General features: G+C 35.7%; 1 protein-coding gene across 1 annotated transcript in view; it reads right to left on the bottom strand.

The window, feature by feature from the left end:
- Positions 1–1,588: 1,588 nt before the first annotated feature.
- Positions 1,589–12,119, bottom strand: part of MMP16 (matrix metallopeptidase 16 (membrane-inserted)) — a 293,161-nt gene continuing 282,630 nt past the window's right edge. The window contains exons 9-10 of the mRNA XM_011937076.1: positions 9,295–9,410; positions 1,589–4,439 (exon numbers count right to left, since the gene is read on the bottom strand). Coding sequence (XP_011792466.1) covers positions 4,105–4,439; positions 9,295–9,410 — 451 coding nt within the window. The 3' untranslated portion in view covers positions 1,589–4,104. The remainder of the gene's footprint in view (positions 4,440–9,294; positions 9,411–12,119) is intronic.

Raw genomic sequence — 12,119 nt, 5'->3', positions numbered from 1 at the left:
AAATTATGTGTTAATAAAAAAGATTATGGGCAATTATTAAATGTAACACTTGCTTTTTTCAGTAAACCAGTCTGTATCTTTTATTACTTAGTAATTATTTTTGGTAATCATTACTTAGTAATTTATCACATCGATTCAGAAAAGCCTTGCCCTCTGATTTATAACAGAAGTTGTCTTTGCTAGTATCACATAATGCTGTCTAATTTAGCTCTATAACCTTTGTAATCAGAAAGAGCATCTGTATTCACCTGCTCTGACTGCCATTGCAACAGACACTGTTCGGAAGTGACTCAGTAAATTCACAACCTTATCTACAATTCTGATGTGGAATTACTGCTTTACAGGAAATTCAAACTGATCAGCTATTTTAATACTTCATTGCATTTGTTTAATAATATATAGAACAACAATATTTTACTAAAATTCTTAACTATATGGTCACTTTATGTGAAGAACATTGCCTTGTTTACATTTGTGTTTATATTAGATAAAGTAATGATAAATGAAGCAGAACAATTATTTTTGCAGGCATGAATGTGTTTTCATTTCAATTTGGGAAATGGTATGTCTGAGCTTTTCATGTTTTTAGTGATATTTGATGCCTTGCATATCTCTACTAATACTGAACTGACACCTTATGTTATTGACCCATGGAAATTTATTCCACATTGGTTTTGAATCACTATTCTTATGTGTTAGATCAAATTACTTTCCCTATCACTGTTCCATTTGGATTGAGACTTTTTTCCCAAACCCCAAGTAGAAGAGGAGTCAGGAACCATATCCACAAAGTAGCTGGTGTACAATAAACAAATGGTATCCCAGTGTTTGTGATTACATTGTCCTTATTGTCCTCTTATCTCTTGTAATAATACAGCCTGGTAACTGAAATGTTCTAGTCAAAAGAGTAGCCTTATATGCCTTTGCTTATCACATAAATCTTGTGCCATATTAAAGTAAATATGACCCAACCCTTATTCATGACATTTGCCAGAATTCAAGCATAATGATAGACTCCTTCCTTCTTAATGCTATGATTATTTTCTAGCCCTTTATACTTATAGTCTTATGACGAATCAGGATATTGTGATGAATGAGTAAAGAGGCAACAGATTGCTTATTCAGTTTCTTTCTCATTTTAGAGGAAAAAAATCAATTTTCAATGCAGGGTGATGGAGTTCCTCAATGATTTGCACATGTCCCAAAATGACACAGTTCCTCATTTCTATCTTTAGCAAAATATAGTTTCCAGTTACTTTTTTCTTGATATCAAGGCCCTAAAAGGATTAAACCCTCCTATAAGCAAACACTATATAAACGAGCTTATGTATATAGTCCTCCATGCTTAGCAGCAGTGACTAACTCTTTATAATATCAGCATCATCTAGAATGGAAGCACTGAAGTAAAGCTACAGGGCTGACTCTGGTTCTCATTTCTTGCTTTCTTGGCCCTTGCGTACATAATCTCCAATATCCTCTTAAAATATTATCTGCATTGTATGATATTTTACTGTAAAGCCATTCTTCTTTTCTTACTGTTCTTTTTTCTTAGCCTCACAGTATATATGCTCAGGTTGTAAGAAATAACAATCTGCAAGGCTTTGCAGCATGCCACCTACAATTATAAAATATTTTCCCCTACCAAATCATAAACATGTAGTTTAACCAAAAGGCATTCTAATTTTCATGCTATGTTGAGTATAAATATAAATTCAAGGCAGCCAAACTATCCATTTCGAAATAAGAATGTATACCTACACTCATTAAAAATCATCTGGAAATGTGTATTATTAGCAAATGAGTAAGAAATTTTTACTAGTACAAAATTCCTGCTTTATATAAAAGCCACACTGGCCATTCAAGTATTTGAGGTTTTTTTTTTCCTATAGTTTTTTGTAATTTGTACTAAAATGATGAATTTAGACTTGAAATTATATTATAATGAAATTAAAATTCACTTCTACCTATAGGGCATTTTCAGAGTGTGCATGTAAAGAGCAAAGTGTCCATCTGCAGATCTGCCATCACTACTCTCCACTCTAAGGAAACAGCTCATGCTTACTAGATTTTAGAGAACAACTAATCCAATGGAGAAGCAACACCAGATTTCCTTCAGTTTGTGCCAGTTTGCAAGTTAAAGGTCAAAGGGCAAAGACATAGAACAGGACTCTTCAAGGAAAATTTTCACAGAAGACAATGTTTAAGTTGTTGTTAATGACAGTCAATAGATCAATAATCAAGTTCAAGGCAAGCTGTTCATTGTTTCAAAAGCTAATCCCCTCAAAGCTGGCTTTCACACAAAGCCAATGTCTGACTCATGGGGTGCATTCATTCTGACCATCTCTAATAAGTTCACAGCCCAGTGGCTGTAAAGCCTTTCACTGCAAGAAGCAGCTCCTAAAAATCAATAAAGAGGTCTGTCAGTTGCTGACTTTTCTCTAGGAAAAAAATATTGATACAAACCTGCTCTGCAGGTCACATGAAAATGACAATACTGCTGTTAGGACAAATTACACTCAACAATGAAATGCTTTGGTGGTCTCTTGGCTCTGTCAGTGATCAAATGGACGGCTAAATGCCAGAAGCCACATTAACCCTTTGAGAACTATGGTGGACATGCAATAGGTAATGCACTGGAGCATATTCATGCAACTTCAGAGTCATCGTTTTAATTCATTTTTAAAATGGCAATGCTAACTGCGTATACCAAGGCAAACTGAATTTTCATGCAATGGATTTTAAAACAGAAATTCAGTATGCCTGAAACAAAAAAAGAGAAGACTTAGGCTGTTATCAGTTTTTCAAATAAAATTTCAGTCTTATGAGATTCTTAATAAAATACCTTTTTTATTTGCCAGAAAAATTTTGGCAAGTAACATCATTTCTGTTTGTTAAAAACACATTTATGTAGTCTTGTAAATCATTTAAAAATTACATGACATTATAGGACATAATGTTTTAAAAACCTGATCTTCTTGAACCTGTGACTGTTTTTACCATTGCCCAGTTCTATAACTTACCAGATCACAAGACCAACAATCCTAAGACTCTGAAAGCTGGTGTGATAGTTCTCAAAGGGTTACACGGGTATATTACTAGTGTCACAAATCCTTGTAAAATAACTGTCACTGTAATCCACTTCAGAGATATACTGCTTCTTGCTCTGCTTTGTAATGAATATACCTGACAGACCCATGGAAGGCCTGGGGCAATGGCCTAATACAACTTGGGAAGATTATCACAATGATGGAGGAGTAAGGTGGAAAGAAGGGGTTTTGAAATACTTCAAAAACAATTAAAAGGTCGTGTTTGAAAATAGCTATGAATATAAATGCGATGAAACATTGAGGACATAGCTGAGAACAGCTGTATAAAATGAAAAATGGATGTATTATTAAGGCTGTTACTATATTGCAGATATTTTGGCCCCTTGGTTGTTGGAAAATGGCTGTCCCAACAGTCTAACGTCCTGCATGTGTATTCCAAATCTCCCACCTGACAAAATGGTGCGTAGGAGACTATCCAAAGCAGTCAGAGAGCTATCTTCTTTGGAGACAAAGCTGTTTTGGGTCTTCACACTTTTTCTGGAAGTTCAATTGTGGGTTTTTTTTTAAACTCTTTTTTCCCTTTGTTTTAAAGCAAAAGAAAAAAAAAAGAAAAAAAAGAAAAAAAAGAAAAAAAAAGAAAAATCGTGGGTTTTCTGATTTTCTTTTTTTTTTTCCTCCCCCCAGAAATGGGCTCAGACTTCAGAAGGAAAATAACATTAGAAACTTTTAAGAAGAATCTTTTCTTCTTTTTCTCCTCTTCTTTAGTTAATCCTGAAATTTTACTGGGCATTGAGCGTGCAGAGGAAAGGCCTAGAACTGAATGACAAAGAAAGACAAAGGACTGAAGAACAGCAGATACTGTGCATCATGGAAGCTTCCCCATGAGTGCATTTCCACTCATGTGCAGGACCAGCAACCCTCTGGGTTTGAAAGGTCAGCCCCGAATCAGGCTGCCACAAGCCTGCTCCTAGCTAGGAAACAGCATAACAGCTCTTGTCTTGAATCTCAAGTTACCACAAACTCCTGCAAAAGAAAGAAAGAAGAAAAAATCCCTACATCACACCCACTCTTGCATAGAGCGTTTACAGTACAGTATGTGGCGGGGTGTTCCTTTCCTCTTGAACTGGAACACAGTGTAAACCAATACAAGGAGGCATAAGGCCAAGATGCAGGGAATGACAATAGCTATGGCTTTCACAGTGCTGGCTGTGTTGTCCAGTTTGATGACAATGTCTACATCATCTGGTGGGCTGTGTCCTTCTTTAACTCTGTCTGTTGGTCCATCACAGCCCATAAAATCCTTGAGGATGGATCTTGGATATCCAGGTTCTACCTTGAGTATCTGGTTGTTGAATTTCCAATACTCCTTTCCTTTGTAGAAATACGTAAAGCCTAGGGGGAAAAACATACACACACACAGGTACCACTTATTTGTGACAGTGTATATGTAGAGAAATGTTATTAAAATAGGCTATGTCTTAAGAGATGTATTTTAAGGCCCTTCAGTTTTCATAGGAAGGAAACACTATTTTCAGCTCAGCTGTCTGTTAAGATGGCTGTGGCTGCTGTGCTCCAGGAATGATGCGATCCAATGCCTATGGGAAGCGCAGTCCAGAGAGAGAAATATCATTTACAGAGGACTGTTCAAAGACTGTGCTATGCAATCTACTACTCGTCCAAGCTAGAAGAGAGAACCTTATCTTTTTGCTCACCTGTAGGACTGCTGTTACAAAATTACATATTAGTGTGATAATATCAACCTATATTGAAAGATGCTGAAACAGCCTTATAAACCGAAACACTGTTTACTCTCAGGCTGTTACTGGGAACATTGTTCAATATATGATAAAGAGGCTTCTCTATGAAACACCTCAAGGGAAATTTCTAATCATCTTAGTATCAGGAATCTGTGCTTCTTCTAAACAACAGGCTTCCTTTTGTAATTTGGATGAGAAATCATAATCAAATATAAATCATAAAACTGGAGGGGCTTTCATTTGTCTGTAAAGAATCTCAACATGTAAAGACGTATTCATAGTATTTGGTACTCTAACCTCATTTCTGGCTCTAGGTCATAAACATTTTGTTCCTTCTCCTTTTGTCCTCTTTATTATACTTTATTAGAAGTATGTTTAATTTGTGTCACCTAGCTATATTTTATAGAAGTACCAAAGCCATTATTCACTATTTTAAGAATAAAATAGAACATAAACCTACAATTCCATTTTTAATACTTCCTAGTACCTTATATTTCATGGGGAGGAGGTGGGATGTGGGAGGCTCAAGTAACATGCAATTTATTTTCTAAAACGTTATGAATGCATATAATACACTTTCTAAGCTCCTGATGATTAAACTACAAATAGGGACATTTTTCCTAGGTCTGTTCTCCAAATTTTATCTTTTTGTTGGGCACATATCCATTTTTTTCTTTCTGTCCACAGCTCATTCATGTCAAGTTTCTGTGTGACTACAATACTTTGACTTAATTTGTCCTCTGAGATAAAACTTAAAAAATCAAGAAGAAATGTTTTAACACTATAGTTACTTAAAACTATATTTTAGGAGTTATCTATTTTTGATAGAAAGCATAAATCATAGTTTATAATCATTAATGAAGGTAATATTTTTTCCTGTTTTATTCAGGACTTATTATGGAAGAAGCATTGTGTTAAAGTTTAGTAGATGACCTGTCTTTTAATCCTCACAAATACTCTATCAGGTAGAATTAACTATCCTTTCTTTTAAGCCCACGATATTGAGGATCAGAGACAAAATAACATGCTCATGTTCTGGTGAACACAAGATTTAAATCTTGATCTAGATATAGAGCCTGGATACTTAATAATTTTTTAAGACTGGGTCCCTTTAGATATCTACTGTCTTTTTTATTTGAGACGGAGTTTCACTCTTGCTGCCCAGGGTGGAGCGCAATGTCCCAATCTCGGCTCACGGCAACCTCTGCCTCCTGGGTTCAAGCGATTCTCCTGCTTCAGCCTCTTGAGTAGCTGGGATTACAGGCATACGCCATCAGGCCTGGCTAATTTTGTATTTTTAGTAGAGACAGGGTTTCTCCATGTTAGTCAGGCTGATCTCAAACTCCCGACCTGAGAGATCTCCTGTCTTTTTTTAAATACTTGTAGGTTAAACGTCCAAGGGTGTGAGAGGTATCATTTTTGAATGAAGAACTCCAACATCTCTCAAGAAATTTCAGATAGGGCAGATGATCACTTCAGGTCACTTTATTCTGGAAATCATTCTGTTCAATGCCATAAACACCTACTGCTGCTTTTAGTTTCGTAGGACAGTTTTGCAATGAGGGCAACTTGCCAAGTGAAAACAGGTGTATGTAGATTCGAGTTTTTCTGCCGAGAGTTGCTATTTGATCACATTAATGAAATTCAATATAATTACTCAACAGGCTTGGATGAAGAAATGGGCCTGCCATTGTAACACTGAGGGCCTGCCAAATAACAGTACATTAGACAATCATAGTTAAATAATGGCATTGATCTAGAATTAAACAGACCTTCAAAAGAGGTGAATGCACTTCTTATATAAACTGGAAACCAACAGCTGAAAGTGTCCTCATCTTCAATTTTTAGCTAAAGCTAATTACTATAGAGCTACTGGGCATTACACACAAATTAAGAAGTTTCTATTTACATACTATACAGTTCTGTAGGCCAAATTTTATAGTAACACACTCCACATACAGGAGTAGAATTGTAGTTATTGAATATACTTGGTACACATAAAAAGTCTAGGCTTGTTGTAGAGGCTCATGTCTGTAATCCCAGCACTTTGGGAGGTCAAGGTAAGAGGACTGCTTGAGCCCAGGAGTTCAACACCAGGCTGGGCATCATACAGGAGTTACAGACCAGCCTGGGTACCATAGTTAGATGAGACTCTGTCTCAGAAAAAAAAAAATGTCTAGTTACTAGGAGATAGTGTAAGCATTTGAAAGGAAGTAGCCTAAAATCTTGGTAATAGAAGTACGTCAAACCTTGATCCTGCAAAATTCATCTTATTCAATAATTTAGGGTTTTTTCATTTATGAAAGGTCAGTTGGTTGAATAAATATTTAGGTATCTGTATTTTTTTTTTCTTTTAAAAGCAGCTTTGACATGTATTTTTGTATATATGCTTATGAAGAACAACGTCTGGTGAATTCTTAACTAAATTTTCATTGTTTTGAGAAATTCTGGAAAATAAATTAATGAGGCTATGTTTTATTTGATGATCCTTTTATGTTTGACTGAACCTTACTGGACTTTTCTATTGTTTCATCCTAAAAGTGTAATGAGACATAATTCTCCACAGCTGGTACTATTATATAGCTTAGTAGATGTACCCTGAGAGGAGGGTCTCTGTGTTCTATTTCTTACTCTTACATGCTCATTAGTAAGAAGTTGCTATTTAATACATGTGGACAAATACACTGATGTGCTCATCTTTCACATTTTTTCATTTCTTTGTCTTTTTTATCTGTATAGGTTCGAAAGTTTTGAGGCACATTATTAATGTGATTTTACTACCTCCGATGTGACTTTATGGTGACTTCCTTTACTCTCTTATTCCTTTCCTTTTTATCTCAGAGAGTTATGTTTTAATCTTAGTCTCACTGTTCTATGGATTTCTGCTTCTGTCACATACAAGTAATATCTTAACTTGATCTTTCAATTTTCTGAGCCAAGAGAATACAAAAAAATTATTTTTCTCAGCCAGTACTATGATCAGGACTTCAAGGTTCTTTTTGACTTTGCCTCTGCCTACAGTGCTCCACTTCTGGGACACTATCACACAGAATGTAGTGGTATATCATTATACATACAGCAATGCTCAAAAAACAGTACATGTACTTTGATTTTTCTGATTGGTATTAATTTATCCTGGTTCCAAGTTCTTTCAAGTTTATACTAGTATACAGTTTTCTTTTTCTTCCTTTTTTTTTTTTTTTTTCTGAGACAGAGTCTGGCTCTGTCACCCAGCCTGGAGTGCAGTGGCATGATCACAGCTCACTGCAACCTCCTTCTCCTGGTTTCAATCAATCTTCCTGTCTCAGGCTCCTGAGTAGCTGGGACTACAGGTGCACATCACCATGCCTGGATAATTTTTATATTTTTAATAGAGATGGGGGTGTCACCATTTTGGCCAGGCTGGTTTCAAACTCCTGACCTCGGGGAATCTACCCACCTCAGCCTCCCAGGCGTGAGCCCCCATCCCCTGCCAGTGTAGAGTTTTCTTAATGTTGCAATATGCTTATGGTCAATCACAGTTTTCAGTGCTAGTATGATTTTTTAATTCTCCTCTGACTCTTTCATTAACCTTGCTTTCTCTTCCTTGCCCCTAGATGCACTTAAGTTTGTCTTGCAAAAGATGTCTATTTTTGCTTATGTTGAACATACGTCACAGACTTTTCATGTTATTGAGGACATATATAATATCCTATTTTCTTATGCTTCATATCGAAAATAATTTGATGAGGTAAATTTTTTTCTCTGTATTTCAGAATGTCATTTTCCTTTCCTTTGTTCTGAAATATTGCATATAAATTCAATTTCAAATTGTTATTATGATTTATTCATGTTTACTAATCCCTGGATGAGAAGAGATATGTTTACATTTCATATATGCCAACAGATAGGGGAGTAAGGATTATCCATGGCTTGGCTAGCTTTCCACTCGGGATCTAGCTGAATGTGAAATCCTGGGATAGCAAGTAAAGAGGGCAGCTCTTGGATTTTTTTCTTGTTATTATGCCATCATATATCCATGCTATTCTCACTATATTGAGCTGGACTCTTCCTTGCTTGTTGACACTCTAAGTCAAAAAATACATAAAAAATTATAATTCTCAGCATGCATTATTACCAGATATAATACCTCGAGTGGCACCTCTATCTTCCTTGTGACCAGTTGTGTCCCATGTATTTTTATTATCTTTACAGGAATTTTAATAGAAGTACAAGTGAGATTACTTCAAAGGTATACACAACTTCCATATTAAACTATTACTTGTCTTTTTTCTAATGACTTTTTTACAAACTAAAATAAGTTGAGGTTAAAAAATGTCTACAGCATAATATTACATGTAAATCTCGGAAAAAAGTTCATATAAATAGAAATACAGTATTACATAGCTCCAGTATAGCACTTTCCAATGGCTTAATTTAGCACAGTGAAAAAGCCTAATGTGTTACTAAGATAGCAAACTTATGAAATGTAGAAAGCACATGTTGCATACCATTTTCTTTGTGTACAAATGCTCCCTGAGGAGATTCAGGGATCCCTTTCCAGACTGTGATTGGCTTGGGATAGCCAGGGTCCATTGTTTTCATTTCTTCACTATATCTCCAATATCTACAAAGGATAAAAACAACAACAACAACCACCACAATAACACACATATAGGGAAAGATTATGCATACAAACAATAATAGCTAACATTTATTAGACCTTTGCTGTGTGCTTGACTTTGTTACCTGTGCACCTGTTAATGATTTACAGAACTCCAACTGGCAAGCTCTGATTTAAATAACTGAAAATACAATTGGCATAAGGCATTTATTCTGTTTCTTCTCCTGCACATATTAAAAATGGGCATCTTATTGTCCATATCCTGCCTGTGTTAAAAATAAGTTCTTATTCAGTATGCTAAAGTGAATAAAAAGTGCTAGCTAAGTATATTTATAGTTCATAAGGACATCATCAACCTGCATATATATATCAGAGGTTTTCATGAGTTTTTAAAATCTTTCTTAGGAAGCAGCACATTTTTTTGAAATAATCTTAAGTAGAATCTTGATTTATTTCTTCATTCAGTATGTATTTAGTGAATATATATTATATTACTGGCATTATTGTAGGGCTAGAGATAGAACCTTGAACAACACCAATATGCTGTGGTTTTCATTGATCTCACATTATAGGATATGTGAGGATATGGGCAATAAACTAATTTATCAATAAATATACACTATGATAGGAGGTGATAACAGCTATGAAAAAAGCAAAGCAGATAGAGTTATCTAGGAATATCAGAAGCCATGTTAAATTGGTGGACTGAGAGATCCTGTCTGATAAGTTGACATCTGAGCACAGAAAAGTGAAGAGCAATACATGTAGTTTTTGGGAGAAGAACATTCCAGGCAGAGAAACTAGGAGTTGAAAATTCCTGTGGCAGGCACATGCTGGAGTACCTGTGTCTACAAGGAGGCTGAGGTGACTGGAATTGAGTTAGTAATGCAGACACAAGGTGAGAGTCAGAACCAGAACCTAAGATTAGACAAGCCTTACACTACAGTAAGCCTTTGGTTTCCCTCTAAGAGAGATGGGAAGCCAATACATATTTTGAACAGAGGAGCTTAAACTTAAAGAATACACTGGTTGCTATGAGTAAAAGAGTTTGAAGGAGGTAAGGCAGAAGTAGGAATGCCAGTTGGGATGTCACTGCAATAATCCTTGGACTAAGGAGTCAACAGCTATAGGATTGATGATAAATCAAGGCATTTGGGATAGATTTTAAAGGAAGAGCCAAAGGACATATTCATGGATTAGATGTGGAGTGTGAAAGAGAAGGAAGCTGAGCATGACTCAAGAATTTTAAGCCTGATTATCTGGCAGAAGAATGTTATCATTCAGTAAGGTAAGGAAGTAAGGGAAGGTAAGCTGAGACGGATTGAGGAATCTTGACTTTGGTGTTAGCTACTTTAAATTCAGACTTCAAGGTGGAACTGTTGAGGAAGAAACTGGGAATGTGAGTATAGACGTTAGGGCTGGTCTTGATTGGAGTACGAAAGTGTACAGACATTAATACAAATAAGAGCAAAACTCACCAAGAGTTAGAACTCTCAGACTCTTATCCCTTCACAGGGTAGTCCTTGAGCCACTTTCACAGAACCCCTAGACTTCCAAGGAACAAATTGTGAACATCCCTACTTTGGATCATTCATTATTGTCCATGTATTTTAAGAGTAAAATGAGTTTATATTTTGAATGGTCACAAAGATTGACAAAAGGGTAAAATCATTGGGAGTTCACAGTGATATCACCGATTTCAGGCAGCCCGATTGCTCTATGCATTATTTTACTTAATCACAACAAACCCATGAGAATAGTCATCACAGTCCCCATTAGAGAGAGGAGAATTCTTGGAGGACAATGAATGATAGGTAGAAGTATAACCATGTTTGTCTGATTTCAGATAACCATGTTTATCTGCTATTTTCACTATAAAGGCAGTTTCCAAATTCATTTGATACCACTAAATATGTTTCCCGATTTTATTTGACAATGCTTTTCCCCTGCTAAACATCTATGGTGATCTACTAAAGCTAGTGTTTCACCAACACATATCTGGGAAATGATACGTTTTTTAAAAATTATCTTTGTCTTAGCCATTTTATCTGAAATTAGAAAAAAATAAGTATTTTCTAGTTTGGATATGCCTCTGCCAGGCCTATGGAGGATTCTTTACCTACAGAGCTCTGGGGTCCTGTGCAAAGGTTTTGCTATAAATTCCTAGAAACCTCACTTGAGTAACATCTGGAATTCCTCCATCCATTGAAGATGCACTTCCTCCATCTTCAATGTTCACATAGAAAAAGATTGTTTCAGGAAGTGTTCTAAGAAATAACACCCAAAGAAGAGTTTATACCAAAAGGGAAACTGTCACGGGTATTTGTCACAGGTTCTGATCACATCAAAGATGAGAACAGATCTGACGAACAAATCAAAAATAGCTACATGGAGAAGCACTGAGCTGAAAGAATGGTGCCTGAACTGCATCATTCTGAAGAGCACAATGAAGTGGAATCATTAGTGTATCATGCCACCAATTCTAAAATATATTTTCTTTCACATTTTGTTCATGGAAACATTTACTTTTAAATTAAAATATTTAAATTAAACATCATTTCTGAAATTCCTGTCCCACAGAACATTCTGTGATGAGTGGTTAATGCAGTTGAGATTTGCTCATAATCTAAAGATCTCTTCTCTCAAGTAAATATCTCAGTGGGGTTTACAATAGTGTATATATAAATATATAAAACTGCTTTCCACACTTGA

This window comes from Colobus angolensis, unplaced genomic scaffold, assembly GCF_000951035.1.
Source record: "Colobus angolensis palliatus isolate OR3802 unplaced genomic scaffold, Cang.pa_1.0 Scaffold16, whole genome shotgun sequence".
Classification (NCBI taxonomy): domain Eukaryota; kingdom Metazoa; phylum Chordata; class Mammalia; order Primates; family Cercopithecidae; genus Colobus; species Colobus angolensis.
Note: the sequence above shows the minus strand (reverse complement) of the source record. Positions and strands in the feature narration are given on the sequence as shown.